General features: G+C 50.8%; 2 protein-coding genes across 5 annotated transcripts in view; one reads left to right on the forward strand and one right to left on the reverse strand.

Moving 5' to 3' along the window:
* Positions 1-10,565, forward strand: part of CACNA2D4 (calcium voltage-gated channel auxiliary subunit alpha2delta 4) — a 131,449-nt gene extending 120,884 nt beyond the window's left edge. The window contains exons 36-40 of the mRNA XM_050903137.1: positions 469-489; positions 5,802-5,919; positions 8,897-9,009; positions 9,669-9,751; positions 10,479-10,565. Of these exons, the coding sequence (XP_050759094.1) occupies positions 469-489; positions 5,802-5,919; positions 8,897-9,009; positions 9,669-9,751; positions 10,479-10,565 (422 nt within the window). The remainder of the gene's footprint in view (positions 1-468; positions 490-5,801; positions 5,920-8,896; positions 9,010-9,668; positions 9,752-10,478) is intronic.
* A 9,252-nt stretch (positions 10,566-19,817) lies between these two features.
* ADIPOR2 (adiponectin receptor 2) overlaps positions 19,818-27,290 on the reverse strand; it is a 47,619-nt gene continuing 40,146 nt past the window's right edge. For 3 of the 4 annotated variants that reach the window (XM_050900289.1, XM_050900297.1, XM_050900306.1), the window contains 4 exons: positions 26,795-26,981; positions 25,530-25,717; positions 24,110-24,303; positions 19,818-22,590 (listed from right to left, as the gene is read on the reverse strand). In XM_050900289.1, the coding sequence (XP_050756246.1) occupies positions 22,459-22,590; positions 24,110-24,303; positions 25,530-25,717; positions 26,795-26,981 (701 nt within the window). In that variant the 3' untranslated portion in view covers positions 19,818-22,458. The remainder of the gene's footprint in view (positions 22,591-24,109; positions 24,304-25,529; positions 25,718-26,794; positions 26,982-27,290) is intronic. The other variant, XM_050900313.1, reaches the window with a different exon arrangement.

Genomic DNA, 27,290 nt, shown 5'->3' on the forward strand with positions numbered 1-27,290 from the left:
CACTCACCTCCTCCAAAGAGGATCACCAGAGATGGCAGTAGAAGTTGCAGCTATCCTCTATGAGGCCCTGGCTGCTGCTTAACACGCATCAGGATAACGAGGGTGGCCCCATGCAGAAATTGGTGAGGAAGAGTCAGATGAGCAAGTGCAGTACTTGTGGCAGTGGAGGAGGGAGTGCTCTTTCTGGAGGACAGACCCACCTGGTGTTCCTGCAGGGAGCTGCTGTGGATGCTAAATGGCTGCAGTTTGATTTAGTCTTTGCTTGAGGAGATGTGAGGGAAAAGGGAGGAGGTTCTCACTGCTGCCCTGCTCATCACAATTTCCTTTTGTGTTTTCTTCATCTCTCTCCCGCATCACCTCCATGACTGTTGTGTGCAAATTCATCTCTTCGTTGCGCTGCCGTCATGTGAAACTGTTATGTGGCTCCATCTTCATTGTGTGTATGTGTGTGTCATGCGACTTCTCCAGCCAAGGCTGTCTTCCATCACTGTAAGTAGAACCACTTAACAGCGAAAAGAGGAGGATTTAGCTAGAAATCCCAGGCTAGGAAAGACTTTTTTCCACCTTTTAGACAATGGGGAACTTGCAGAAAGGTGTGACAGGGACAAGGCAGTGCCTGGCTCGATTTCCCTGCACTGCAAGGAAGCAAGCGATGCTGTTGCTCATTTAGCTGGCTGAGCGGGTGATTGAAGGTCTGTCACTGAGAAGTCAACAAAAGAAGGGACACACCAGCTTCCTCAGGGACTGTGGGCACAGACAACACCATCACTCATTACTATGGCATAAATGGGCCCGTAGCCTGTGTACCATGGCATGTCCTTCACTTTGCTTCCCAGCTGCCCCATTCTTGTCAGTTATACCAAAACCAAAGACCAACCCGTGCCTTCTTGCAGGAAAAACTATACTTGTCTCGTAGACTTCAGTTATTAAGAGGCAAGTTAAGTCTTCTTTTCCACACCCCATGGCTTAGCTCCTTCTGATGAATCCCAGCCCAGCTCCAGGATAATGCAGAACTACTTTCAAGCAGTTCAACTGATAAGTATATGCTCTAGCTCATAAACCCCGCTCCTACAGGCAAGTTAGAAATTCCTCCAAGACAGAGTCCAGACTGTGGCTGTGTTTGTATCTGTCTCCCTGCTTCCATATCTAGCTTGTATTTGCCAATTTGCTCTCTGCCCAGCAAGACGTATGTGTGAGACAGAGATAGAGAAATAGAGACAGTTGGAATGCGTCTTACTGTATGAAGAAGAGGAAGAGAAAGAGAGGGTGTCTACGGATGAAAAAAATGAGTGTCCATGGGGGTGGGGGGAGTAGCGGGGTGGAAGAATACTATTGGGGCTGGAAGAAATGGATTGCACATGTTGTTAAGAAGGGGCTGTAGATTTTTGCCAGAGATGTTAACATTTTCTTGACTGCGTGCCAAGGCTGGTGTTTGCAAAAAATATGAAGAGAAGGAGATATTTTGTGAGAGAGAAATTGAGCATACATTTATTCAGGGATATGTGCAGAGGAATTAACGGTCAGGGATCTAATGCTCACCCTTGCCTGACTGTGCACCTCTGGCTCTGCAGCACTGAGCCTATTTCTGCTTCCCAAGTTCTCTTGCTTTCTGGGAAGGCGAGACTTGCTGTTGGAATATCAGCATGATATATTCAGACTGCACTCACCATGCAAATCTGCTTTTCAGAGGTGGTGAGAAGACATGTTCGCTTCCACAGATTTTTCACTGCTCTCAGCATCTCATTCCTCTCTGTGTTTGTAAGGGCTTCTGCTTTTATGGACATCACCACAGGTTTGAAAGCTTTTAATTAAGCTAAAAATAATTCCAGCCAAGGCATGCAGCCTAGAAAGGACTATTTCTAGAATTCTGTAGCTCATAAAAGTTTCTTTTTGACTGCATGGTAACATACACAGACGATATTTTACAAGATAATTGATTAAATTCCGTGTTTTCTATTTGTAACTAAGTGGCAGATTTTGTCTCGTGTCCCAGAGTAAATCCACTGACTTGGGTGTATGATTTATGCTGGTGGGAAAGAGTTCACAATCTGGGCTGTATGGTTCATAACAAGGCGCTGTGGCTGCCTTTGCTACTCAGAAAGGATTGGTTGCCAAATGTCTGACAAAGTCTTTCTGGAAGTGCAGATGGTAGCAACGACAGCCTGGAATTAACTCACTCTTTGCTATAAAGTTTGCAATTTGTTATCAGCTCCTCTGACTGTTTACTAATCCCTGACCACCAGACTCTCAGAGTGCTGATAACGTTTTGATGTCCAGCATGTGCATGCAGAGGCTCAGCCCAAGCGTTTTGCTGATGATGTACATGCTACTGCGCTTCTCTGAACTTCTCAATACTGCTGCAGCTGCATTGCTTCCAAGCAAATTAAGTGGTAGTAGGCTTAAGCATAATCTCTGTAATAGGTCTTGTCTCTGTGCAGAAGTTAGGAGATTTTAAAGTGGCTTCTTTTCATTTAGCCTGTGCCAAGAAACTGATTTAAGATGGTCTGTGCAGGGGACTTGTGCCAATTTAGCAGAGTTTAAAAATACAGCTTGGTGCACATGATGAAGTTAACCCAGAGCAAGTCAAACTGCAGACGGTCATGAAAGTCTCAAACAGAAATGCAACTTCTGTGAGTGACTTAGCCCATACTGCCAGTGGGAAAAGTCCCCCTGAAGGGACTAAACCTGGTGCACTTCCCACTGCTTACCTCCAGATGCACAGGCTGCTCCTCTGAGTGCCACCATGGCATAGTTCGGCCTGGGATCACTGCTCTAGTGTTGCCTCTCTAGTCCTGTGTTCAGAGCTGAGGTACAGCTCTTGCCCCTGTGTGCGGGTCAGGCCAGCAAGCAGTGCTGGCCAGATTTATCCTGGGTGTGGATCATGCCGTCTCTTTAGTTGACTTTCCCCTTGAGGCCCCGTTCTCCAAGCCCACCAAGTCCAGCATGACAGCCTTGATTCAACACTGGCTGAGGCTGGGAGGCCTCAAATCTCCTTCCATCCCATATTTTCCAAGCTGATGGTCTCATCCACCCCCTTCCTGCACCCTGTGCTTCACACCACTGTTTTTTATATTGTTTTAACTCCATCCGCTTTGATGACACTACACCAGGAAGCTGGAGCTAGTGAAGGACGTCATTCTTTACCAGGGACAGGGGAAAAATGAGGACCGGGATGAAGTCTCTGCTATGTCAGGAGCCTTTGCCACTCCTGACATGAGCAATACGCTAAATTCTTGCAAGCAGTTGGGTCCCAACTTTATCAGGTCACCTTTGTGGTCATCACAGCTGTTCTGAGCAAGAACCAGCACAGTTCGCCGCCAACAGCTATGCTGCGGTGACGGCACCGGTCACTCAGTGCTGTGAATCCAGGGGTAACACAACGGGACTTCGACGGTTCGTGGCTGAGGGACCAATGCATGGTCTTGCCACAAGCACGTCCCTAAGAAGGTCTGTCCCCGGCCCAGACTACGATAGTCTGGCCACTGGTTCCAGAGTTTGGAGCTGTTTTCCCAGCCTCTAGTACAGTGAATTAAGGCTGAAGGAAAGGGCTCCCGCTCTGTTCCTCATACTCCTTTCATCCATCAGGGACTTCACTGGCCAGAATACAGTTACCAGCCCTGGAGCTGGCCTGAGCTGCAAAGTGTTTGCAGCTTCTCTCCTTACAGCATAAACAGGGATATTCTGCATGTTTCATCAGAAATGTCTAAGCCTTTGAAATTCACCTCAGTAACAGGGTCTTCTACAGGTCATCCCGAATGTCCTCAGGACTGTTCGTCCCCGTGACAGGTACTAGTCAGAGGCATTCTCCATTAGAAAAAATGGGAGAGGCTTTTCTGTGCTTCTGCAGCATGGGGTTTGCACAGAGGAATGGTGAATGCTGACAGATCACAGCCAGGCAGCTCCTGGCTGGCAGCAGAGTTGCTGCCGGACCCTGAAACGGCGAGTTTAGTTGATTAATTTAGTGTGAATCCAGGGTGAATACAGAATAAGGCATCATGCTGAAATCAAGCCCTGTGTGCTTTTGGATCTGTGCAAAAGGAACCTAACCATGATACCGAAAGGTGGGTCCCACAGTCTGGGAGGATTTAAGTAGGAGGCTGCCTTGCAAGTGACATTTTTTTGAGAGTTCAGAAGAAAAGCACAAGGCACAACTACCGGGGACTCGGTACTGCAGGGAGGTGTTTGAGTACCCATCATATTCATCTGGGGAAGGCATTACAGGGGGAGATTGGGCTGCAGTTCCTGGCTCTTAATGGATGTCTTGTGTCGCTGGATTGCCATGGTGGAGAGAAAAATCAGAGAAAATCATCCGGCTTTTCTCTCTCTCACATAATCCACATTGTTTAGACGGCAAGCTCCGCAGGGTGGTGCCTGCCTCTTTCTGTGAGCTCCAGCAGTGTCGGGTGAGAGGAGACCATAGCTCTCAGTGAGGGTTTTACAGTGATGCAAATTACCCATCAGAATCATGGATGCCCTCTTGGTGCCTTCTTACCATACATTTACTGATTAAAACCCATATCGCTGCGTTTTTCTATTAACCTTCAGCGCCGCTGCTGCAAGGGGTAAGCTGGTCGTCCTCCACATCAGAAGGACTCTCTTCCCTGCCCGTCCCCCCTGGCAGGGCTGTCTGCAGCCGCTGTGTGGGTGGAGGGCTGCAGAGCAAGTCCTTTGTGCTCAGACCCAAAGCTGATGTAGAAACCATTTCTCATACTTGTTGTTGGCTGAGCTGCAACCACCTCTGCCCTAGCAACAAAACCTCGCATTTCTATCGGTGACATTCCCCTGTGTCTTACAGAGGCAGGAGCTCACTTTGCTACCTCCAACTGCAGAAAATAATTGCTAGAAGGGCCCAAGGCAGTAGTTTCAGGCAAGGCAGACTTTGCTGAACTCCTAGAAAGGATGCCCTTGCTTCTCGAGGGAGGCTCAGTAAGGTAGATCAGCTCCCCCTCATCCCCAAATTAGTTTGGGAGTCCCACAGAGTGTGACTGATGAGCGATGGAGCCGCTGCTCCCTGCCTCTGCGGTGGATGGCTCCCTCCAGGAGCCAGCGCTGTGCGTTAGCTGGGTCTCTGATGGTCCTCGAGAGCCGTCATCTGCTTCCCTGTGGTCTCAGGCCAGATCTGTTTGGGGGCGGTGTTTTCTTTTTAATGATGTGACACATATTCAGCCCTTCAAATTGCCTGCTGTAGGCTCGCTCTGAAATGTCAGAGAGCTCAGGAAGGATCAGCGGTTGATGGAGAAGCCCACCACGGACATGCAGGGTCCTCGCAGGGGCAGATCCCTCAGCACGGGCACTGAGGACCAGCCCAATCGTAACTTTGATGTTTAAAAAACTGCGTGAACCAGGGCTGGGTTAGGCAGGAGGGACTTTATTAACACTGCTGGTTCAGTAGACCCCTCCCTCCTTTGAACACAGGGGTACCAGTGCCCAAATGCCCCTGCCTAACTGGCCACGGGGGTCCCTGGAGTGCTGTGGCCGCTGCGGCCCCACAGCTGCAGCATGGCAGGGCAGGGTCCAGGCTTGCTTGGGGAAAGCAAGTGGGAATATTGGGCACATTTCTCACATAGGCTGGTTTTCCCACACCATCTAGTGGGAGCAGGGATCACTGCCTGGCTGCTTGCTGCAGCATCTCCTTCCCCTTCTTCTCTGGTAGGCACCTGCTCTTGGCCACTGTTGTGGGGGGGACGCAGGGCTGCTCCTCCAACCTACATCGCCAGTCTTAAATGCTTCCATCTCAGTGCAGACCACTCCTATCTGATCCTCTGCCCTTCATTTCTCACCTTGTCTCCTTACCATTGCAGCTCACAAGCACAAGAAGCACGACACCTTGCAGCCCTGCGACACCGAGTACCCCGTTTTTGTGTATGAGCCGGCCATCAAGGAGACCAATGGGCTGATCGAGTGCGGAGATTGCCAAAAGTAAGAATTGCAGCTTCCCTTTCATTTGGGGTCCCCAGGTCATGACAGAACATGAGCCTTGTCGCAGAGCCCATCGGTGATGACGGCAACCTTGAGAAGAGTTGCCTGCTGCTGTGCCCATGGCATGGCCACCGCTGCATCTGCAGCTCTGGCCGCAGAGCAGAGCTAAACAGCCATGCTGGACAATAAGGAGGTGAAGTGACCGAGTTACTGCTTCTTGATAGAAGAGAAAAAAAATTGAAACCATCTGTTAATAAGCAGAGGTGGCTGTAGAATGAGGGAAAGAGCATTTAAATACATATATATCTTTCCATTCCACAGATTTCAGAAAGGAACTTGTTCTGTTTTTTCATGTTTCTGGCAAAAGTTTTCTCCTTAGAAGATTTTCCTTTTTGCAATGCTTTCGGCTTTCCTTTTCCTTTTTTTATTTTCCCTCTTTTCTGTTTTTCTACAGAAAAAAAAAAAGCAGGGAGGGGGAAAAAAAGAAGTGTTAAACTGAAAGAAATGAAAACAGGGGTCTACTTTTTTATTTTCCATTTTCATTTTAAGAGAATGAACAGTCCAAAATAACAGAAAAGTCATTGTGAAAAGAGGCTGTTTTCAGCGGTTGCATAGCGCCATCAGCAATCACGTGCGGAAAGGTGACAGAAGGATGCATTTCCACTGGTCCAGCTTTTCCTAACATGAGGCATCCAAACAGATCTGACTGGAATCCCTCTTGAAAAAAAAAAAAAACCAAAACAATCCTACCTAGTCTGACTTCAGTCTTGGATCAACTGCAGGAAAGACTTAAAGGTTAGGAAAACAGCCTGCGCTAGTCAGCATGACTTTAGGAAAACCAGGCCTTGCCAAACATTGTTTTACAAGAGATTGCAGATTTGGTGACAACAAGGTGTGTAGGTGCAAGAAGCTCTGGGCAGATCCAGGGGAGCTGAGTGCCCCAAACTGACCTGTTTGTGTGTTAAGCTGTTGCTGCACAGATCTCTGCCACCAACGCAGCCTGGGGCTGACCCCTCCTTGCTGGAGGCAGCACCTTGCCAGCGCCGTCAGCAGCAGCCACTGCGTCCTGCTCGGCTCCTTCGTAGTTACAGGCGTAGTTGCAGCCTCTGGATCTCGGGCGCATCTCTCATGCATCTTTCATGCAGGTGTTTGGGAGAGACACATGTCCCGACGCAGGCTCTGTAGAGTGTTAGCCAGTGGCCAGCTGAGGTGTGCAGGCTTTCCCAATCACATTTCGCAAGCCCAAGTGGTTCCCAGTGGAGCGAGGGTAGGCTGGGTGCTCCATCCTGGGCAAAAAGTTGGCTTGCGGATTGGTGCGTGGGGCACCTCTATCCAGGTTACTGAATTTGTGCGTGAGTTAAAATCTGCTTGTCAAAGCTCCCAAAGCAGTCATCAGCCAGGAATACTAATGAAATGGTCACGCTGCAGTGTGTGACATTCAACACCTCTAAAAGTGAATACAGAAATCCCTGGAGGCTAGAAGGCAGCGAGACTAGGTGGCGAATAACCAGGGAGACAGGGCGGTCCTCCAGTGCAGTCAGGTTGGTCGGTGCAGTAGGCACATCCTCACAAACCTGTATTTCTAATCCAGAAGGCCTCTCCCTTGGCAGAGAGGTGGTTAGCAGGACTGGGAGTGCACAGAGCCACGTACTGGCTGCAGCGTCACAGCCCTGCCACCAGCACAGGCACACCGAGCCTGACATCCCTGGCCTTCCCTGCGCCCAGCGGGCCCAGGCCAGCCTGCAGGCTCCTTGCCAGGGCTGTACGGCCTCCCGGTGCCCAGCGGCAGCACAGCCTGCCGGCAGGCAGTAGAGGATGGCAGCGTGGGCAGCTCAGCCTTGCTTCTGCTGACTGCAGCCTCTGTGCTGGCAGAGGGCAGGCAATGCCTGCAAGGCATCGGGCGGGGGTGTGGCGCAGGCGGGTGAGATGCCCAGACAGCTACAGCGCCTTGCGGTGACACCAGCGTGCGTACGCTTGGACACGCACCCCCTGTCACTCCCCGTGCTCGCCCAGGGGTGCCGTAGACGTGCACGTGCCAGTGTGCAAACCCACAGTCACAGGCACATGCAGCCTCGTGAGCCCAGAGACACGTCTGAGCTGCCCACGCACCCGCATGTGCACACACACTCATGCACAAAACCCTGCATGCAGCCGAAACACGTGCCTGCCCTCATCCTGCTCTGCCCACGCAAGCCCTCCGCTGCCTGCACAACCGGGCAGCAGTGCTGCCGCAAGCCCTCACGTGCACATCCCCAGGCAAACGCTTACATCTAGAGACATCCCCACTGGCACATGCCTGTGCTCGTCACCGGCCCTTTTCCATAGTCTGCTTGTCTGACAGGGAGGGGAAGGGGCAGGCGAAATTGTGGCTGCAAAGTGAAGCTGCACATTTTTTGTGGCAGTAGGCAAGACCAAGCACCAGCTGGTCAGTCCCACCACACCGACATAACGTGCAATGCTACTGGGATCCTCCATTTCTCACTCCAGTAACACAAAATTTAGCAAAACTATGCTCCTTGCAGGACCACATAGTACATACATCCTTGCATTGTATAAGCATACGCATAAATATACGTTGAATGGGCACTGGCACACCTTCGGATGAAACCAGGCCTTCTCAGGCATCATGGTGCCCCATCTGGAGAGGGCTTGTGTTGGGTTTTGTTTGTTGGTTGGTATTTTTGGTTGGTTGGCTGGGTTTTGGGTTTGCTTTTGGCTTTTGTGTCTAGCATGGAGTTGCAAATCTGAGCCAGTTTGGAGCTTCCTGAGGCCAAAAAGGTGGGCTAATGCCACCTCCCCCGTGCGTACGGCTGCTCACTGTGTCTCTCCCACTTTCTGCTGACATCCCGTTTCCGATGATCTCTGTGATCTCTGTTTTCTTTGGATTTCTTTGCTGTGGGCCAGGTGATGCCAGGGCTGCTGCTCTGGCGCTGCAGCAGGAGGGATGTGCTTTCTCCCGCCCGCTCTTTTCTTGCAGGATGTTTGTGGCGCAGCAGATCGCCAGCAGTAACCTGCTGCTCCTCATCACGGATGCTGTCTGCGACTGCAGCGTCTTCCCACCCATCCTGCTGGATGTGAAAGAGGTCAAATATATCCTTCCACGTGCGGCAGGGATGCACAGCTCCACAGGCCCTTTCATCTCCATGTCTGCTAGGGTGGAAAATGTGCTCCAGGGGCAATTGCCATAGGGGTGGAGGGCATGGCCCGACTTGTGGGACAGCTGGGGAGAGAGACATGGAGCAGGTAGGGTTGCAGTGCAGTGGAGAGGAGGTAAGGGTTCTGCCTTCCAGCCCCCCAAGAAGAAGCCAGCCTCCACCAGCCAGGCTGTCAGATGCGCTGTACGAGGGTGAGGGTGGGACAGGCCAGAAGAAAGGGTCAGTGGTGGAGTGGGTGCAGCTGGGCTGGCTCCCTGACACCGCTCTCAGGTGCTTCCATAACTCGTCCCTGCTGGGTCCTCATCCCTCGCTCCTCATAAGGGCGGTGACGTGGTGCAGCTTGTCACCATGAAGCTGAGCCCTCTCCGTGCATTTTGGCCACTTTCAGCTGCCCATCATTCCTTGCCACCTTCTAGCGCTTGGAGATGTTTCCAGCCTATGCAGGGTGACCTGCCCTTCCCTTGTCCTCCCTGCTCTGTCTCCCAGGCTGTGCAGTTCCACCTAGACAACTTGCATCAGGGCCCTGTGGGTCTGTGTGGCGCTCATCCCCCTTTTCCCTGCCTGCCACTGCCAGTGTCCTTAACAGCCTCGCACATAATGCTTCAGTGAAGTGTGAACGGATGCGGTCCCAGAAGCTGAGGCGGCGGCCGGATACATGCCACGCGTTTCACCCTGAGGTACCCTGGGGCAGCGCGGGAGGGAGGGAGAGCACACAGCTGGGTTTCACCATGGCCATGCCTGTACCCATGCACACGTGTCTCCTCTTGCACCCCTGCATTGTGTGTATCGCATGTCCATCCTGCTGGCTGGACCCAGACACAGCCGTGTGAATCCCCAAGGGGCTTCCTAGCAGGAGGAGAGTCACGCTAGTGACACCTAGGAAGGGCTTGAGCTCAGACATCACAGGGTTGCCGGGTTTCTTTGGGGGGTTCACCTGCTGGAAGAGCCCTGATTCCCGTAACCAGCCCTTGAGACCTGGACTTGGTGCAGCCAGGCAGCTCTCCCACCTGCCAGGCTGGCAGGAGTTTGGTCCGGGCACCTTCACACAACGTGCGAGGCAGCCCAGCTGCCTGTCCCTGCCCCGTGGGCAGGGGACTCTGGAAGGAGCTGCAGGAGGGATGTGCAGGTGGGAGCTGATCCTGCTGCAGCCTCCAAGGCTGAGGGATGGATTTCAGGGTGTGGAGCAGAGCACGGTGAAAGCCGAGGAGGCGAGTGTCTTCCTAGCTCACAGGTGGCCATCATGGCCCACAGGCGTCAAACCAGTCACCTCCTTTACCCCCGGTGATCCTTCCTTTTGGCCACAGGCATTGCTCCCCCTTCCAAAGGCGAGGGGCGGGCTCCCTTCCCTCTGCAGGCAGCCACCCTGGCAGTAAGCAAGCTGACGCCTTCTCTCCCATCTCCCAGGAAAATGCCCAAGACTGCGGTGGCACTGCCGAGGTCTCCATCTCGCCAACACTGCTCTTCCTGCCCCTGGCGCTGCTTCTGCAGTGACGCTGCCTGCAACAGTGACGCTGCCTGCAACGGTGATGCTGCCTGCAACACCCCTTATGCGGCAGAGACCTGCGAGGACAGGGCTGCCACTGGCCGGAGTGGCAGGAGGGAAGGAGATGGGGCACAGGCTCTTCTGGGATGCCCGCTGCGACTCCCTGGGGAGACGAGGCATTAACGACATGGCGCAGCACATCCTGCGTCCTACACCATGAGGTCCAGCGTGGTGCTGACGGTGGAAGCTGCACCCTCCTCGAAAGCCCGTGGCAAAAGGCCTGTGCGAGGACTGGCAGGATCAGCTCCTGGCACACCACCTACTGAGCTGCTTCTCCTGGCCATCGGCTCACAGCCAGGATGGCCAAGAAGGTCATTGGCATGGCTGGCATTTCACCATCACCCTGCCTCCCACGGAGCCACTTTGGGGTAGTTGGCCCCAGGAGGCAGAGGGGTCGGTGGGGCAGATCTGGCCTTAGGAGAGCAGGAGGGGCAGGGGACACTGTCTGCCTGTCCCTCAGTGGGAGCCACCAGGATTTTGAGCACCCGGGTCTGGAGCAGCCCAGGCACAGCCCTGCCACAATGGGGCCCTTAGTGGTTCCCAGCAGGGAGGCAGCATCTCCTGGTCTTGGGGGTGGTCCTCGACCAGGACCCCAGGGGCAGGACATGGCGCCTAACCTGAACTGCACTAACTTAACACGCAACCGGACGATGGGAAGTAGCACGGCTTGACTAGCTAGCTGCAGCTACACCAGCTCTGCCGAGGAGACCCCTCCTAACACTGCTAGCACAGCATCCAGATTCTTGTCTAGATGTGGACTTACCTCTGGGAAGGGGTTATGTATGACCCACAAAAAAAGGGGGTATGTTTCCCCCTGCCTGCTAGTTTCACTGCAGAAGCAGCTGAGAAACTGGCACTTTTCCCCTCAGAGCAGCACTGCCCTGCTCATTGAAGCTGCCCTTGGTTGTTCCCAGCTGATGAGCATGGGCCATTTCTCACAGAGCTTTACGGAAAACGGGTGGGGAGCACCCATTTTTCCTTTTTTTTTTTTTTGTATGAACTGCTCCATACCATCTCGTGAAAAACAAATATATGGCATATTTTCAATAGATACTTAAGCTTCAGCATGTCATGTTTGGTGCTAATCGCAGCCCTACACTACATCCCAGAAACACCTCTCCCCGCCGAACCCGTGGGGACAGGGTGCGGGTGGAGGGACTGCCAACACAGCGGCGGTGGCCTGGCCATCAGGGATGTGCCAGCAACTCATGGGGATGCCAAGAAGCGCTCCTGGTCACTGCGCTGTTGTTTTTTACTGGAGCTACGGGAAGGAGAGCCTCTGGCTGTGCAGCACGCTGTGAACCAGCCAGCTGTACCCCACAGCCCACAGCTCTCCATCACCTCCAAGGCAGGGTGGGGGTCCCAGTGCCAGCAGGGTATGTGCCAGGGGTAGGGACGCCACAGCCAATGGCTACAGACAGAAACAGGGTCTCACCTTGAGCTCTGCACTGTCCCGGTCTGTAGCCACCCCAGTGCCCGTGGGTACACCGTGGTGGCACCAAGGGAGCAGGCTAGCAGGCCAGCAAGGCAGAACCTTGCCCTGGCCTCCTCTGTCAGGTGGGCCACTTTGGGAGCCCCCTGCACCCTTCCGGGCCTGAGAGCTGTGTGGCTCGTCACACCGAGCTGCCACCTCCTGCAAGGCAAGCGCCCATACCCTCCTCGCTTGCTGCCTGACAAGCAGCACTGCTCGCAACACTGCCCGCAACGCGTGCTGGCCGTGTGGAGCTACGGGGCTCCTCACCGAGCCCACCAAGCCACCTGCTCCCGCAGCCACCACCGCCAGGGTTAGACCCACGTGCAGCTGCTGCGAAGGGCAGTTTTATGGGAAAGGGCTTTATCCTCACACCAGGGCTGTCCCCTTCCCCGCGTGAGCAGGAGCCCAGAAACGCACCCCAGGTGTGCTATGGTCAGTACGGATGCTGTTCCTCTTGCCACCAGTGTCACCCAACACTAAGGGGGACGGTACCGGTCACAACCAGGTCCCAGTGGGGACCTTTCAGGACATTACAGCTCCTGCTGTGGTGGGTTTTGCCTTGCTGGAGGCAGTGTTACGGCAAAGAGGAGAGGAAAGACTGCGGTACTGGAAGTAAATGTGGAGGTGGAGATGGTTTCCAGGCTTCAGATGCAGTGACCTTATCAGAGCCAGAAGCAGCCGAGGAAGATGAAGGCAGCGCGGAGGGAAAAGGGGCTGCTGTCAAGGCCAAGGAGTCAGGAGCCGCTTGCAGATGGAGGAGCCACCGGCTCAGGGCATCCCCCGCCGGCTGGCACAGCTCCCCAAGCTCCGTGCGCCTGCCCTTGGTGCCTGCCCTCCTGGGGCACCACTCTCAAGGGTGACCTCCCTGTCAGAAAGGATTAGCAGTCCCATCTCCACTCAGCTTATAAAAGATATATAAATACACGTTGCCCTGCTGCATATGAACCACGTTTGTTTTCAGGTGCATTAATCCACAATAAACATGGTCCTGTAAAGAGACCTGTACTGAGAGAGTGAAGACGTGAATTATACCTGGCCTAGTTGACTCAGCAAGTTTGTGCATAGGTTGTAACTGGGCTACAGAGTCACTCACACCGTTTGCACACCACAGCATCGAGCAGCTGCAGTGAGCAGCAGGAGGACGGATGCCTCCCTCCGTCCAGCCGGCGCTGGAGTGCACCCAGCTAAAGCAAAAGGAGTTGTTCCCGGAGCTGCCAGTGCCTCCATGCCAGGGCCTCCCAGCGCACCTGCCAGGCAGCAAGAGCCGGGCTGTGGGCACAGCTGGCCGGTTCAACTGGGCCCTGCCAGCAGATGCCAAGCACTCGCCTCAGCTTGTGCAGCCTTGGTCCCACAGATCACATCCCAACCTGCCAGCCCGTGCTGCCTCCTCCAGCGCTCAGCAGCTGCTCCCCGAGTGCCCCCCGCTCCGCAGCAAACAGCTCCCCTCCCACCCACGCTGCAGGGTTTGAGCTAGGGATTAGGGGGTGAAACCGGACGGCAACTAATAGTCAGGAGATGCTCTGGTGTAGTTCCAGAGGAGAGTGGCCCTTGCGAGGGGGCGAGGGTAAGGCATGACCCCACAGCCCCCCGCCACCTGAGCTGGGGGTGCCGCACTCCTGCAGCACAGGCCCCCAGCCTCTGGCTGCAGGGCCGTGGCGGGAGATGTCTGCTTGTGGCCCCTCACTGGGCTGCACTGCCTGCTCCCACTGTGCCCCCGCACTGGCACTTAATGCTTGATAGGGATGTCCTAGGCACCCCTCCTCGCCCAGGTCCTGTGCAGGACGATGGAGGAGACCCCAAGGTCCCTTGGAAGCTTCAGCAGCACCATTTGGGCAGTGCCAGGCACACCTCTGGGGAGACTCCTTGCTGCCCAGGGAGGCAGTGTGATTTATAGACCTGCTCCCAGGCTCGCTGCGCGGAGTGAGGAAGAGGGGAGCTTCCCTGGGCCCCCCACACAGCTGCCCTCCAAACCCCAGTGGGTGTGCTTGGCCACAGCGGCTCCCAGGGGGCCCACGCCAGTGCTCCCCAGGGGAGGCAGCCATGCACACTGCAGCACCCAGTTTTGCTACAGAAGCTCCTGCTTCTGTACTTGAGGTTTATCTTAGCCATTTATTAGGAGGCAAACACAGCCCTTTTCTTCCCGCGGTGCTGCTGATCTGCAGTGGGATGAGCTGCACCTAAGTATGGTTTTAGCTTTGGAAGGCAAACAGCTTGCTTGTTTTTTGCCAGCAAAGCAGACCCCAAGCACACCTACCCATTTCTGGTCTCCAACATGGGGTTAAGCAAATTGCACCGCGTGCTCTGCTTGCCCGGCACAGATGGTGGCTCACGGCCCTACAGAGAGAGAAAAACCCCCAGGAAGAGCAGCTGCTCTAGCTCCCAACTTCTTCAGCCATGTGCTGGGCACAGCAAATGAAAATAGGTCAAGCAAAAACAAACAGAGATCTGAGGCCAGAGGATCCGACCAGCAGCGGAGCAGCTGTGAGAGGAGCCATCTCTCACTTCCAGCTGAGCAGCATCCTGCTGCGATCCTGATACAGCACTATAAATCACAGCTGTACCTCCTGCAATATCCCCTCCACGCCCGTAAGCACGCAAACTGTAGGCGTCGGGGTTTATTCTATTAAGGTAAGACTTGATGGGAGAAAAGTCACAAGCGGTGCTCTGCAGTGAGGGGTGTCTGTGAGACCCACCCAGCCACATCTGGCTGCCACACAAATCAGGGGCTTCACAAGCCCTAAATCTGCAGCCAATTTCCTCCCAGGCAGGTGGAGAGGGAGCTGGGAAGGGACCTGAAATCTCCCTGTTACACTCCTTACAGGCTTCAGAAACACCCCACTGCAGGCTGAGGCAACCCCTGGATCCCCCTCGCACACTGCGGTGGGCACTGAGGGCATCTGAGCTGCGGGCAGGGACACACACCTTGCACAGCGTCGCATACACGTGCCCTCCCTTGACTCATGCCTTGGGGCAGAGCAGACAGATGACTAGACCTTCGAGTATGGTCAGACAGGGATGACTTCATCCTACAAAACAGCAGGAAAATCAGCCCTGGGTTTACAGCAGCTGTTTGCAGTTGGGAGCAGGCACAAAAGCAGCAGCTTTTCAGCAGGCTGGCCTGAGTCAGCGTATACTTAGCAAGAGCCTGGCACATCCCGGGCTGGGGATGGCAGCGGTCGCAGCAAGGAGCCACACACTCCAAGTGGGTTAAGGGGAGGCTGCCCTTCCCTGCCACAGTACCACAGTCTTGCTTGGTTTTATGCACACACCTCAAACTTGAGCTCCTCAGAGTATTTTCCAGGATGCTTTTTCTGCTGATAAAGCCCAATGGTATGATACTTTCAGCACAGAAACCCTGGGCTCTCACAGGCCTCTGCTTGCAGGGGAGGGGGGCTGAAGGCAGCCAAATGCAGCACGCACTTTTGCACAAAGCAATTTTTCAAAAGCAAGTGGGGAAGGAGCATCTAACTCCCACGCGCTGAATGACTCCATCACCAGCTGGACACTCGCTGGAGGGGGTTGCTGCTCCCATCCCCCCGGACACTGGGGAGCTCCCGCATCCCTCCGGCGCAGGCTGTTCCCCAAGCCTCTGCCCTGCCCCAGCTGCAGGTTCCCTTACGCCACCTCTGCCTGCACTTGAAAGGAGCCTTTACACCTCCTGTCACTCAGCCAGCAAACACCGCTGTCATTACCTCCCATGACATCAGCAGCAGCAACGCAGCTCGTCATCAGCATGCGATGCAAACTGTAATAGCCCCACTTGAATGCCACCAAGCACGTTTCTTCAGTAAATAACTCATGGGCCCTGCAGGAAATTTCATCAGCTCTTCCTGCTTTGCTTGCTGCTGCTGCTGCCGCCGCCTGGAATTTTGGGAGCCCCAGCACCCCGCCTTCCCCCATGCAGGCCCCCACCGGCAGCAGGAGAGGGCTGTGCACCAACCCCTGTCTTTACACCCCCGTTTGGCTCCTCCAGGGCCAGGCAGCCGCCGCTGTCCTTCCCACCAGTGTTACGAGGAGCAGCGCCTGCATTGCACAGGGATGCACGCAGGTGCTTCCTCGGCCCTCCTCGAGGAAAGGCTGCTGGGACGGTGGCAGGAGGCTGCCAGCCTTCCTGGAGGCCACTGTCACACCAGGGGCTGGCCTCTCACAGGTGGCAGGGAAGGGGACAGGGAGCTGCCGGGGAAGCCCCCACACCAACGAGGGTGAGTACGCCGATGCTGTAAGTCACACGCTAGCCAAAGCCCCACGCTGCTCTTGCTCATCTAAATTTCAGCCAGCAGTGGCTTTCTTCAGCGCCACACAGCCGGCCCCCCGGCAGCAGGGGCTGGAGCCTGCTGTCACCCCCCTCCTGCCCAGCTCTGAGGGACACAGTATCGCTTTCAAAACTGGCAGGAGACTCCCTGGCAATGGCAGCAAACCCAGCCCGGCTGCCCCTGCAGGCAGCAGGACTGGGGAGCTGGGCCAGAGCCAGGGCAGAGCCCTGGGCTGGCCACCGCGGCCAGGAGCAGGCAGGGAGGTGGTGGCAGCAGCTGCTCCCTCCCGGGAGGGATGGTTTCCCGTTTCTCCTTCCCAGCAGCAGCTGCTGCCCCACGGCCCCGGCTGCTCCTGTTGCAAGCCGGGGGGGAGCTGCCCCAGCCTGCCTCTCCCACAGCGAGGGGCTCCGGCTGCCGGCCGGCCCCGCAGCCTGGCATTGGCTGCGGAGAAGAACTTCTTCAGTGTAGGGGAGCTCAGCTCCAGCCAGTGCTAAGGCAAACCTCAAACCATATGCACAGGCTCGGCACGGTTAGAGATGAAAACAAAAGATAGCTACTGGAGCTGGTTTGCGTGTCATTTGCCTCTGTTAGGAAAACACATCGTTGCCAGGCCCGTGATTTTCCCATCTCATTTACAACTAGACCGGTTCGGTTTTTATTCCAACTGTGAAGAAACTCTGTGCCCAGTTGTACCACTATAGAGATGAAGCTGCTAATAAGCAAGATCATCATGAATCTCCAGTGCAAACATTTCCCAGCTCAGACACAGTAATAGCTCTGTTGTTCAAACATGAATTTTACTAGAGGAGAGAAGGGCAAAGGTGAAGCTCCTGGAAATGCCAGAAATCAGACTGAGCCAGCAAGCCAGCCCCTTGCACACACACAGGAGCGCTCGGCTCGCGTCCCGCCATCCCTCCCCAAGGAGCCTACCTTCCCAACCGTGAGCAAGTTGGTGAACAAGGGACCAGTTACACTGCAGTCCTCTCGCAGCAGCTGAATTGCAGTGCTGCCCAGGTGATGCCGGGCAGAGGGTTTCCTCATGCGCTTTTCCTATGTTGCTCATTGTTAAAATAGCTGAAGATGATCAGGTGTGATGCACTCAGCATTGCCGTGAGCTCAAGGCCGGTATTCCTTCTTCATAAAGAGCAATACGGACGTAGGAATTAACACACATCCTCTCCAAGGAGCTGATCTTTTTAGGGAACTTCATTCAAAGCACAGCAGTGCTCAGCACTCCTGGAAATCATCCCGGAGAATTTCAGCTTGGGCACTCCAGACAAATATAGAAGCACTGACCAGCACGAGAGTTTGGTTCAAACAAATTGCTTGATGACACACAGGAGGCGGGGGGGGGGGGGGGGGGGGGGGGGGGACGGGGGGGGAGAACGACCTCAGTTTTGCAGGGAAGCCTCTAATAGCTTCAGCTAAACCAAACTCAGCTCCTCCGTCCTAATCATATGCTTCATTTATTTCCAGCTCCTTAAAAAGTTAGGCAATGGCCTTAGACATTCACCTTGATTGCAGCGCTTTAATCCATGCTCAGGGTAAATTCACCCTTTGCAATGAATGAAGCAAACGATTTTTGGGAGAGGGCAAAGCATGCCTACAACTACATGCAGAAAAGGTAGGACATACAATTTTAGCCTGCCCAGACAACTTTTAAGTATCACTCTGCTTTCTGAAAACAGAATAAACCCAATTCATATTCAAACGTGGCAGCTTCTTTTAGTGTAATTCCTGTGTAATCTGATGCCAATGTTCTCCACGCTCCTTGAATTTGCTTTGCATTTAAAAAAAGGAAAAAAATCCATCCTGAGACCTCAAGCTGTCACAGGTCATTTACTGGAGCTGGCTCTCTTACAAGTCACTCCAAAACGTGTATCTTGAGTCAAGTAACAGATAAACAGCACAGCTGTAGATGCCCAGGCTCAGTGTGAGCCAACACAAGAGGAGGATTAGGCGTATCTTGCCCAGGCAGTTCACAGATGTTTGCTGACAGTCGAGGAACAGCAATGAAGGAGCAGAAAGCCCCACTCCAGGCACAGGGCTGTTCTGGTCAGCACCAGCCCCACTCCCGCCCCAGCCAAAGCCCACTCCTTCCAGCCCCTGCCAGCCCCTAAGCCTGCATAGCAGGAGGAGACTATCAATCCCTTACACGGGTACAGGCTGGGAGGCATTTCCTCTACCCCAGGAATTTGAGTTCAGGCCTCCTGAACACCTCTTCTCAATCTCAACTCACCTAAAAATTTGCCCACAACCACCAAGGTCTCCAGCACCCACTTCCTTCGCCCCCCCAGCTCTCGTTCTTCGCACCCTTAGTCCCTCCTGCCCATTTTTCTCCTTGCAAGCTCTCACCCCCCCCAGCGCTTCACCTTTGGCTTTCCAACACTGTCCATAAATCACAGTTTCTGCTCCTTCCACCACACTCCACCCAGTTTGACTCCTTAGCCAGCTTGTTCCTTTCCCTTGTCTGCCTGTTCCCTCCTGGCACCCAACCTGCAGTGGTAAGAGAAAGCCCTTTTAAACCTTGGAGCGAGGAAGGGGACAGTACACATGCAGTCTGCTCTAAGATCTGCAAGACCAGGAACTGGAAAACTGAGCCACTGAAAATTAGTGTCTCTAAACATGCAAAAGTAGATAACCTTTGAAATTATAGCTAGCTTTGGTTCAGATGGAAGCTTGGTGGATGAAGAGAGAGACCTGACAAAGGCTAGTCAGCCCCAAGACCACCCTGCAGCTTTATGCCCTTACTCTACAGTGTGGATTCAGCTAAGCTTTCCAAAAGAAAAGATGAAACTTAACAGTAACACCAATCCCACTTTGTCCTCAAGTTACTTTTAAAATATGGCAGAGGTCAAAAACAAGCAGACATGGGACAGGATACATGTTGTCCCAGGCTTTTCATTCTCTGCAAGTTCAGAAGAATTTTACGTCAGGGGAATTCTTACAAGCAGCTTCATGAAGTGGTGGCACCAGACACACCTAATAACACCTCCTTCCCCTGCACCACTGTCAGCCCCATATTGCAACTGGCAACTCCGGTGGGCATCGAATAAAAGTCTAGACTTTGGAAAAACAAATTTCTCTCAAGATTAGCACTGTAACTAAGAGGCAGCACGGTCCATGGACACCTTTGTCTGCTGTGATGTTTAAATGCACTAGACAGTATTGAAATCTTACGGCAAGACCAGGCACATACTTGATGTGAATTATAGACATCAAGAGGATGCCACATAGCAGAACTAATGTTTCAGTCGCACGAACTCCCCCACCCACCGGCTTTTGCTTGAGGAGATATACAGCAAGATCAGTTCAACCGTACGTAAACGAGCCTTTAGGCATCAGTTTGGTTTCTGCACCAGCAGAAGTCTTTTACCTACAAAGCATTGCCTGTAAGCGTTGGGAAGGAAGAAAGCGAGCACGACTCTTTCAAGCTTCACACACAGCACGGAAAGACCCAAACTAGACAATAATCCATTTGGTTCTTTTATTAGCAGAAGTTAAGAATACAGCAAGTAGTAAGATCCCATCTTATATGGAACCATCACCAGAGTCCCCAACCATCAAAACCCCAGAATGTGCTTCATTGCTTCCAACAGTAAGCAATTTTTAAAAAGAAATATACTGAACAAGGCCACTATTTAATGGGGAAGGAAAGAAGCTGTAGGTCCTAACTATTCTATGGCAATAACCTGCACACAGAGCAAGCAAGCCTCTGACTGCTGAGAGTAAGGCATTCAGGTGCCAACCTGGGAAGAGTTCTCAGCAAGAGCTACAGAAAAGTGCACAGCTAGGTTGTTTTTATTGGAACACACAAACTTCTTGAACGGAGAGACTGACTGGGTTAAGAAGAGCAGGTGGAGTACTGTGTTTTTGTAATAGTTCTGTGCTGTGTAGGACCAGGTTACAATCACCCTTCAAGGAGTGAACGTGGGATGATCCAGGATGGAGACTGCCACTTCTGCTGGTACTGTTACAGAGGTATCCCAAAGCACCTTACAGACAACTCTGATTCTGATATGTACCATGCTTTTCTCAGACACCAGTATACTTCCTGCCAGGCAACTCTACATCTTTGTCCGGGATGCCAGTGCTATTAGCCCTTACATCCAAGTTAATACTGCTCTTTAGTTCATTTTAGTACCACACAGACCTGTGATAAACTTCTTCTGGCCCTACAGGCATCCAGTGTAGTGATCCTACTGAGAACACGTCCCTCTAAGCTCGCAGACTCTGCTGCAGCACCTCTTTCTGCAGCTGACCTTGCTCTCAGAGGCTTTACAAAGACTCCATTTGAGGGGTGAAGCCTTAACATCCAGTCAACCTCAGGAAGGCATTCTGCTTCTACTTGACTGCATTAGGCAAAGTAACTCCCCAAAACACACTCCTTGATACCCAGGGAAGATCTTTGCAATCCACATTGCAAGATCTTTGCAATCCACATTTTTCTCTTGAAGGATGAAAATTCAAACTTGCAGGACTCAAAAAAAAAAAAAAAAGAAAACAGACAACAAAAAACCACCTTTTACCTTCCTTCCTTGTGAAATACAGCACTTTATAAGCTGTTTAACTCATCTGTGAGAGGTAATTGCTCTGAATTTCCAACTAAACACTCCAAGCAATACCTGTGCCATAACAAACAAAACGTTCAAGTTTCATCTTACAACTCCAAAGATTCTCCTTCAGTCTGGCTTCTGACTGGGCTCCAAAGATCAAGCTACATCAATTACACAAGAGAAGGGTATATGCCTCCCTTTATATAGGAGGTGCGTCTGCTCCACAGCAATCCAACTGAACTCTTAGTTTTAGGTTTAAGAAATACCAGCAGTCCTATTGCTAAAGCACAGATGGGAAGCAGACCTAAGAAAAAAAAAAAAGGAACTGCATTGGGCTGATTGTGGATTTTTCCTCTTTAAAAGAAAAACTTGCAAACTCCCTTGGCATATGGAGCCTGACACACGAGAAGGTAATGTGCTTGAGGTCTGCAGTAACTGTTAACTCCAAGTTCTGGAGCGCACAGCTTCCTCTTTCCAGTCCATCTTAACCCCACCTCTGTCTCCCCTCACATGCTCAACTATCTTTTGACAAATGTATTACCATCATTTGTTCAGACACAACAGAGCAGGCCCGCAAATGGCAACCATCAACTCAATGGGGGCCTTTGGGTATAGGCAGGCACTGATGGAGTTGGACTGTTTGCCATTTCATGTGCAGTTATCCCATCATGCTCCAATTCATATGATGAGAACCAAAACAACTAACTGTAAGATCCACTATCCAAAACCATACAGGCCACGCAAAGCTTGGAAGGCAGCTGTCCCACACGCTTAGGCAGGGCGCAGATGTATCTTTCGAGTCACTCGAGTAAATAAACTTGCTAACACTGTGACCTGGATGACAACATGATTAATCCAGCCTTCACAACCCTTGTGCACAAGTACTGAACCTACTCCAAGTGCTGGCCAGGACCCCACATTGCCCAGGGCATGGTGGCCACCAGGAAAATTTGCAGGGCCAACGTGCTTCACTCCTGGGAATTTTACCTGGTCCTCCTGCAATCATTTATTTTGTGCAAAATTGAAACAGTGTGTGGTACTTGCATGTTGCATTCTTTACAAAAACCCTTTTCCCCCCACCCATTGTTTAAAACATTTATATAAATTTTATTTAAACAGAAAGTTAGAAATCTTATTTACAATTTGTTTTTCTCCCAAAAGAGCATCTAAAATCAACTCCCAAACCCTCCAAGAGGATATAAATTTAACCTTGATTTTTTTTCTTTAAAAAAAAAAAAAAAGGAAACTGCTAAGCTATCCCTCCCCAATTCTACAAATAAATATGGCATTGAACAGAAGCCGATTTGGAAAGGGTCCTCTGTAGCTCAATCTGTAGATCCCAAGAATAAATTAGGGTTTCAGAATTTCCTGGTCTTCAAATTAATTCATTCCATTGCTTGAGGTATAGAATTTATCTTGGTTAGTCAGAATCCCCATGAAGCTCCATGCCCCATCAGGTGAAACTTGGATTCTTCTTAGGTATTCATTTTGCTAGCCTGTATGCTTCAACCGCACTTGCGGTACTGTTTTGGTTATGATCTTGGGCTGAAGGCTGGTTTTACTGCATCCCATCTTCCTCTGCGCAGCCTCCTCCGACCGTGAAACGGAACTCCTGGAGGTTCGAAACCCCGTGGAAGTGCACAAAAGCGCCAGCCACTACAAAGACGTGAAACAGCTGATGGGAGTGGAACTGCGGAAAAGAAAACACTTCTGTTCAGCCGGGGTACTTCGGGTTCTAGTGCTACCCTGTCTCCAAAAAAGCCACACATTCAGCTGAAGTACACAGTAACACGTAGCAGCACCTCAAACCACAAGCTGCAAAGTTCTCCAAGTTGTGTATTAAAGCCCATCCCTCTCCTATCATTCGCAAAATAATCAAATTCTCCACACACACACCCCTTTCCTGCACAGTCATCTTAGCCAGCTGGTCAATCAACAAATACGCTACATAAATGCTATAGCGCATCTTTGTGAAGGGACAAGGATAATTTCAGAGCTTTGGGCAAAAGGCTTAAGCAGGACACTTTTAAAATTAGTTCCTCCACAACACACACTGGTCGTTTATTGATAAAAAGGGCGCTCTCGTAAAGCTAACAGGTACAAACTCTGCTCTGGTCACAGGCATAAGTTTTACCAAGTGGATTTTGAATGTTATTTTATTTCTCTGACACAGAGAAACAGAACAGAAAAAAAATGGTATTATATTAAAACCTAGAAACAACCAGATGTTCTGAATGAATGCCCAGGATGCTATTGATTATAGTAAAGCAGAATGAAAACCATGAGGGAACTACATGACAAAGCATGCCCTTGTTTGAGGGAAGCCATACCAATATGGATAATGCTCTTGAAAAATTTCTACAAATGTGTATTTTGCAGGCTCCACAGGAAGCTTGGAAAAGAGCTGGTGGTACACCAGTGCTTTTGGAGCCCAGCTCTTTATCATAACAAGGCTCTGTTTGGCCATTTAAACAAACCTAGCAAACTGGTGCTGTGCAAAAGCCACTCAAACAACCCAGGCCTCATCCTCTCTTCTAGTCTTCTTTAGGGGCCTCGAACTATCCTAGTGGAAGTACAGCCGCCTTCCAAAGGTCCACCTCCATCTCATCTCTACTCTTGCTTCTTTCTTTACGTATTCCCCACATATTTCCCCTCCACAGTCTTTGTGATCCTTTCCCTCATACCAAGTTTCTCCTGCCCACCCACTTGCTCACCCCACTTTCCCTTCTTCTGGGCCAGCGATCCCTCCAAAGTCTACCATTTCTATCCAGCATTTTCACTGGCTGCACAAGATGAGTAGCCAGACATGGTGAAGATCCCAGAGAACACACTAAGCATCAGAGAAATAACCATGCACTATTCTGCATAGAAGCAAGTTAAGATGTGTGTTTGCAGGATCCTCAACACACACACATACAAAAAAGTTCACAAAGTTGCTTACCCATCTATTAAAGCTATCTAGTACATGTGCTGGGGTGAACTTGCACACCAGCAGTTACCTCAGATCAGCCAGTTTGTGATAACTCAGCAAGAGAGGCACCAGGTAAGCTGGGCTCAGAGAGCCCACAGTTGATTAGCCCCTTAAGACCTATGCTTCTGGTGCAGCAGTTTGATACTTGCAATATGAAAACATTGACACAACATCCTCCAGCCTCAAGGGGAACCAGCTTTCACGTTCGTCTCCTCATCCAGTCATTCTGTAGACTCACCCAGATGTCACACTTGCCAGGGAAGAATCTCTCCGGGATGCGGGCAGCATATAGTGCAGCACCAGTGATGTACAGGCATGCCATGAGTGCCAGCCAGCCTATCTGCCCCATTGTGGCTGCTTTCAGGAGCCCCTCAGAGATGACAAAGTGCAGGGTGGGAATAACCCCACTAAGACCCAGACCTAGAAATACTCCTGGGAGGTAAAGAAAATGTGGGAGAGTCAGGTTTGAACACAGTGGCGGTAAAGGGAGACAATGAAAACACAAAAGCTATGAAAGGAAAACTCAGTATTTGCCAAAGCAGCAGAAAGGTGACAACCCTTGAAGCTGGAGGTCCCCGGAAGAGCTTTATTGGAAAGGAAGTTAAAGAATCCACAGAATTCCTTCATATACCAGAAGCTACTTAGTTATATGTTCCAGCAGATACTGAAATATTTCATTTACTGATTGTGTCTGCCAGCTTTAATGTACATTAAGCCAGTAACACATCTTGGACTGTAGAGGGCACTGAGACTACATGAACTATGTCTCACTACCATCATCTCTCAAGAGCAAGACAACAAGGAGAGACAACAAAGAGATTATTTATCATATACTGTACAAGTAGTCCTAGGAAACAGAAAAGTAGCATCTGCGGCTCATCTGATCTGCCATATAAGAGAACACGGTTTATTCATTTAGATTTTAGCAGCAAGTACAGAAATCTTGTAAAAAAAGTGTGCATGGGGGAATAGTCATGTCCCATCCACAGATTTTAAGTTTGGAAGGCTGAACTCTCTGAAGGTACGCCCACAGCTTGTCCAGGAAATCTAGATTTACTGTAGACAGCATGTGCAGGTTAAGTAACAAGAAATACTACTATTCAACCCAGCTATGTGCACATTCCATAGCTGCCCCCTAAAGCTTTCTCTTTCTTCCTACCTCAGAATGTAAAACCAAATCTGTTTTTGTTCTTTTGATGATGTGAAGAGAAAAACTAGGCTCTGTGTCTTAAATATGTATTTTATCTAGTGAAATCACTCAGATTAATTCAATCATTCAATGATTTGCTAGTGTCTGAGCCTAGTATTACAAAAACAAGACAAACGGTAGAAGTACACATACACACACCAAGCAGTCAGTCATTTTTTGAGAGAGCAAAGTTGCTAGCTATAGCTAGAAATACTTTACACTACCTTTCCTACTGCATGTGTTACTGTCCATTTCAGGAATGCACTTCCAGGACTTGGACCAGCCCTTATCTGTGCATCCAGTTGGCTATAATAAATGCTGAAAGAAAACCCATCAAGCTCCCAATCCAAGAATATTAGCTCTCTATAAAATTAAGCTCTCTTAAGTCTTCCCAAGATGGTATTTCCAAGTGGCAACTAGGAAGGAGGAAAGGCAGTCAAGAAGCACAACAGTTAACTTCAGGTCTTACCTGCCCTTACACCCCGGTATTCAGGGGTTGCAAACATGTCCCATTGTGAGACAATTATCGCTGCGATGCCCAGGACACAAATCACAATCAAGTAGATGAAGCAAGGCTGAGGGTTGCAATAGAAGGAGTAGTACAGCCATGGTACAAAGCTGCCCATTATGAGAAGTGCAATGCCAGAATAATCCAGCCTAGAAGGAAACAAAAATCAGTTTGATAAGAAACGCGAACCTTTGGAAGTCCTCATACCAACACTCTCTTCTTTAGTAGACCAACCGTCTACTTCTCACTGCAAAATGAAGTTATTCTCACTATTGCAACTTACTTCCTGATGGCAACTCTTCCACCAATGCCCTCCTACAGTAATGGATTACCTTGATAGACAGCTAGTAAGGCCAATTTTGGCCAGTCATCAGCAATACATACAGCAGCCTTTAGACCAAAGGTTTTTGAAGGAAACTCAGATTTAAGCTTCAGATGAGGAAAAAAGCAGCACAAGAGTCCTCTGAACACAAAAAAGGGCACGCAGTATTTTGTGAGAGCACAGCCAACACAAACACTTTAGTATATGACAAGCATGAGTTAGTTAGGCATCAGCTTAAGTGACCACTGGGGAATAATGTCGCAATTTTTCAACCACGCTGTTTTTCTATACACCAGTGAAGAAAAGGAATTCCTATAGCCATTGCTTTTTACCACACCCTGACAAAATGCTCCTACAAAAGATGGAGTTAATTTTTCAGTAGGGAATTTTAATTGCTGGGTTACTTTAGAGGTGGTCTTGCAGATTACACAATCCTAGTTTGAGTAATCTTAGGAAATATGAGATATTTAGCAGCCAGCCAAAAAAGAACGCATAGTAAAACCAAAAGACCAAGACATGTGATACACTTTATGGAGCTGTCTTACATAAGTTTAAGATTCAAAGCTACTCAGAATAGTTGAAATTACAAGAAGTGACAGCTGCATTAAAAATTCAAAGTCCTGCAACTACACTCTAGGTATATTACTTACAGTAGCAAGATGCATGCACGCGCCTGCCAAACAGCAGAAAATGAAGGAGTTTGAAGACTAAAACGACAGCACAAAAACTCATGCTGAAACAAACAATTAATTAGAAGAAGCTGCACTGAATCTCTGCTCAACTCTTTCCAAAGTACATGCAGTCATGCAATGAACAACTCCTATACTGGGGCTCCAGGCATAAATTCCAACCCTGTTTTCCCACCTGTTTCCTATTTGGCCTACCCTGTCCTCTAGGCACTTACTTGGAGAAGAGCCGGGAAACACCTTCTGAGTGGCAATAAACTGTGTGGAAGAGCCATGAGAAGGAGAGGCAGAGTATGGCTCCCAAGAAGAACAATCCAACAACCACTTTCTCCTGCACAGGTGCTACAAAGGACATGTTTGGCCGGAACATGTAGAAGATTCCCAGACAAAGGAAGAACACGCATCCTGAAAAACAGTAAGGCAGAAAGGTGTCAAGTTCATGCACACTGAAAGCTTTTCTTTCTAAAAGCATGACTTTAATGTACAGGAGCACTAAACATAGGAGCTGCAAGACAACCAGCAGCACACAGGCAGAATGAACTACTGCCCTACTTCAGTTATGCATTCCAACCACATTTCTGTCTCAGACTGACGCAATACAGACTTGCATGGACTCTGTATTTTCACTTGTTTTGCAAGATGCCTGACAACTAGTTGGACATTCTAGAACAACAAAAAAATCTGTTGCAAAATGTAAAAAGAGAAGGGCATAGT

This window comes from Gymnogyps californianus, chromosome 1 (assembly GCF_018139145.2).
Source record: "Gymnogyps californianus isolate 813 chromosome 1, ASM1813914v2, whole genome shotgun sequence".
NCBI lineage: Eukaryota > Metazoa > Chordata > Aves > Accipitriformes > Cathartidae > Gymnogyps > Gymnogyps californianus.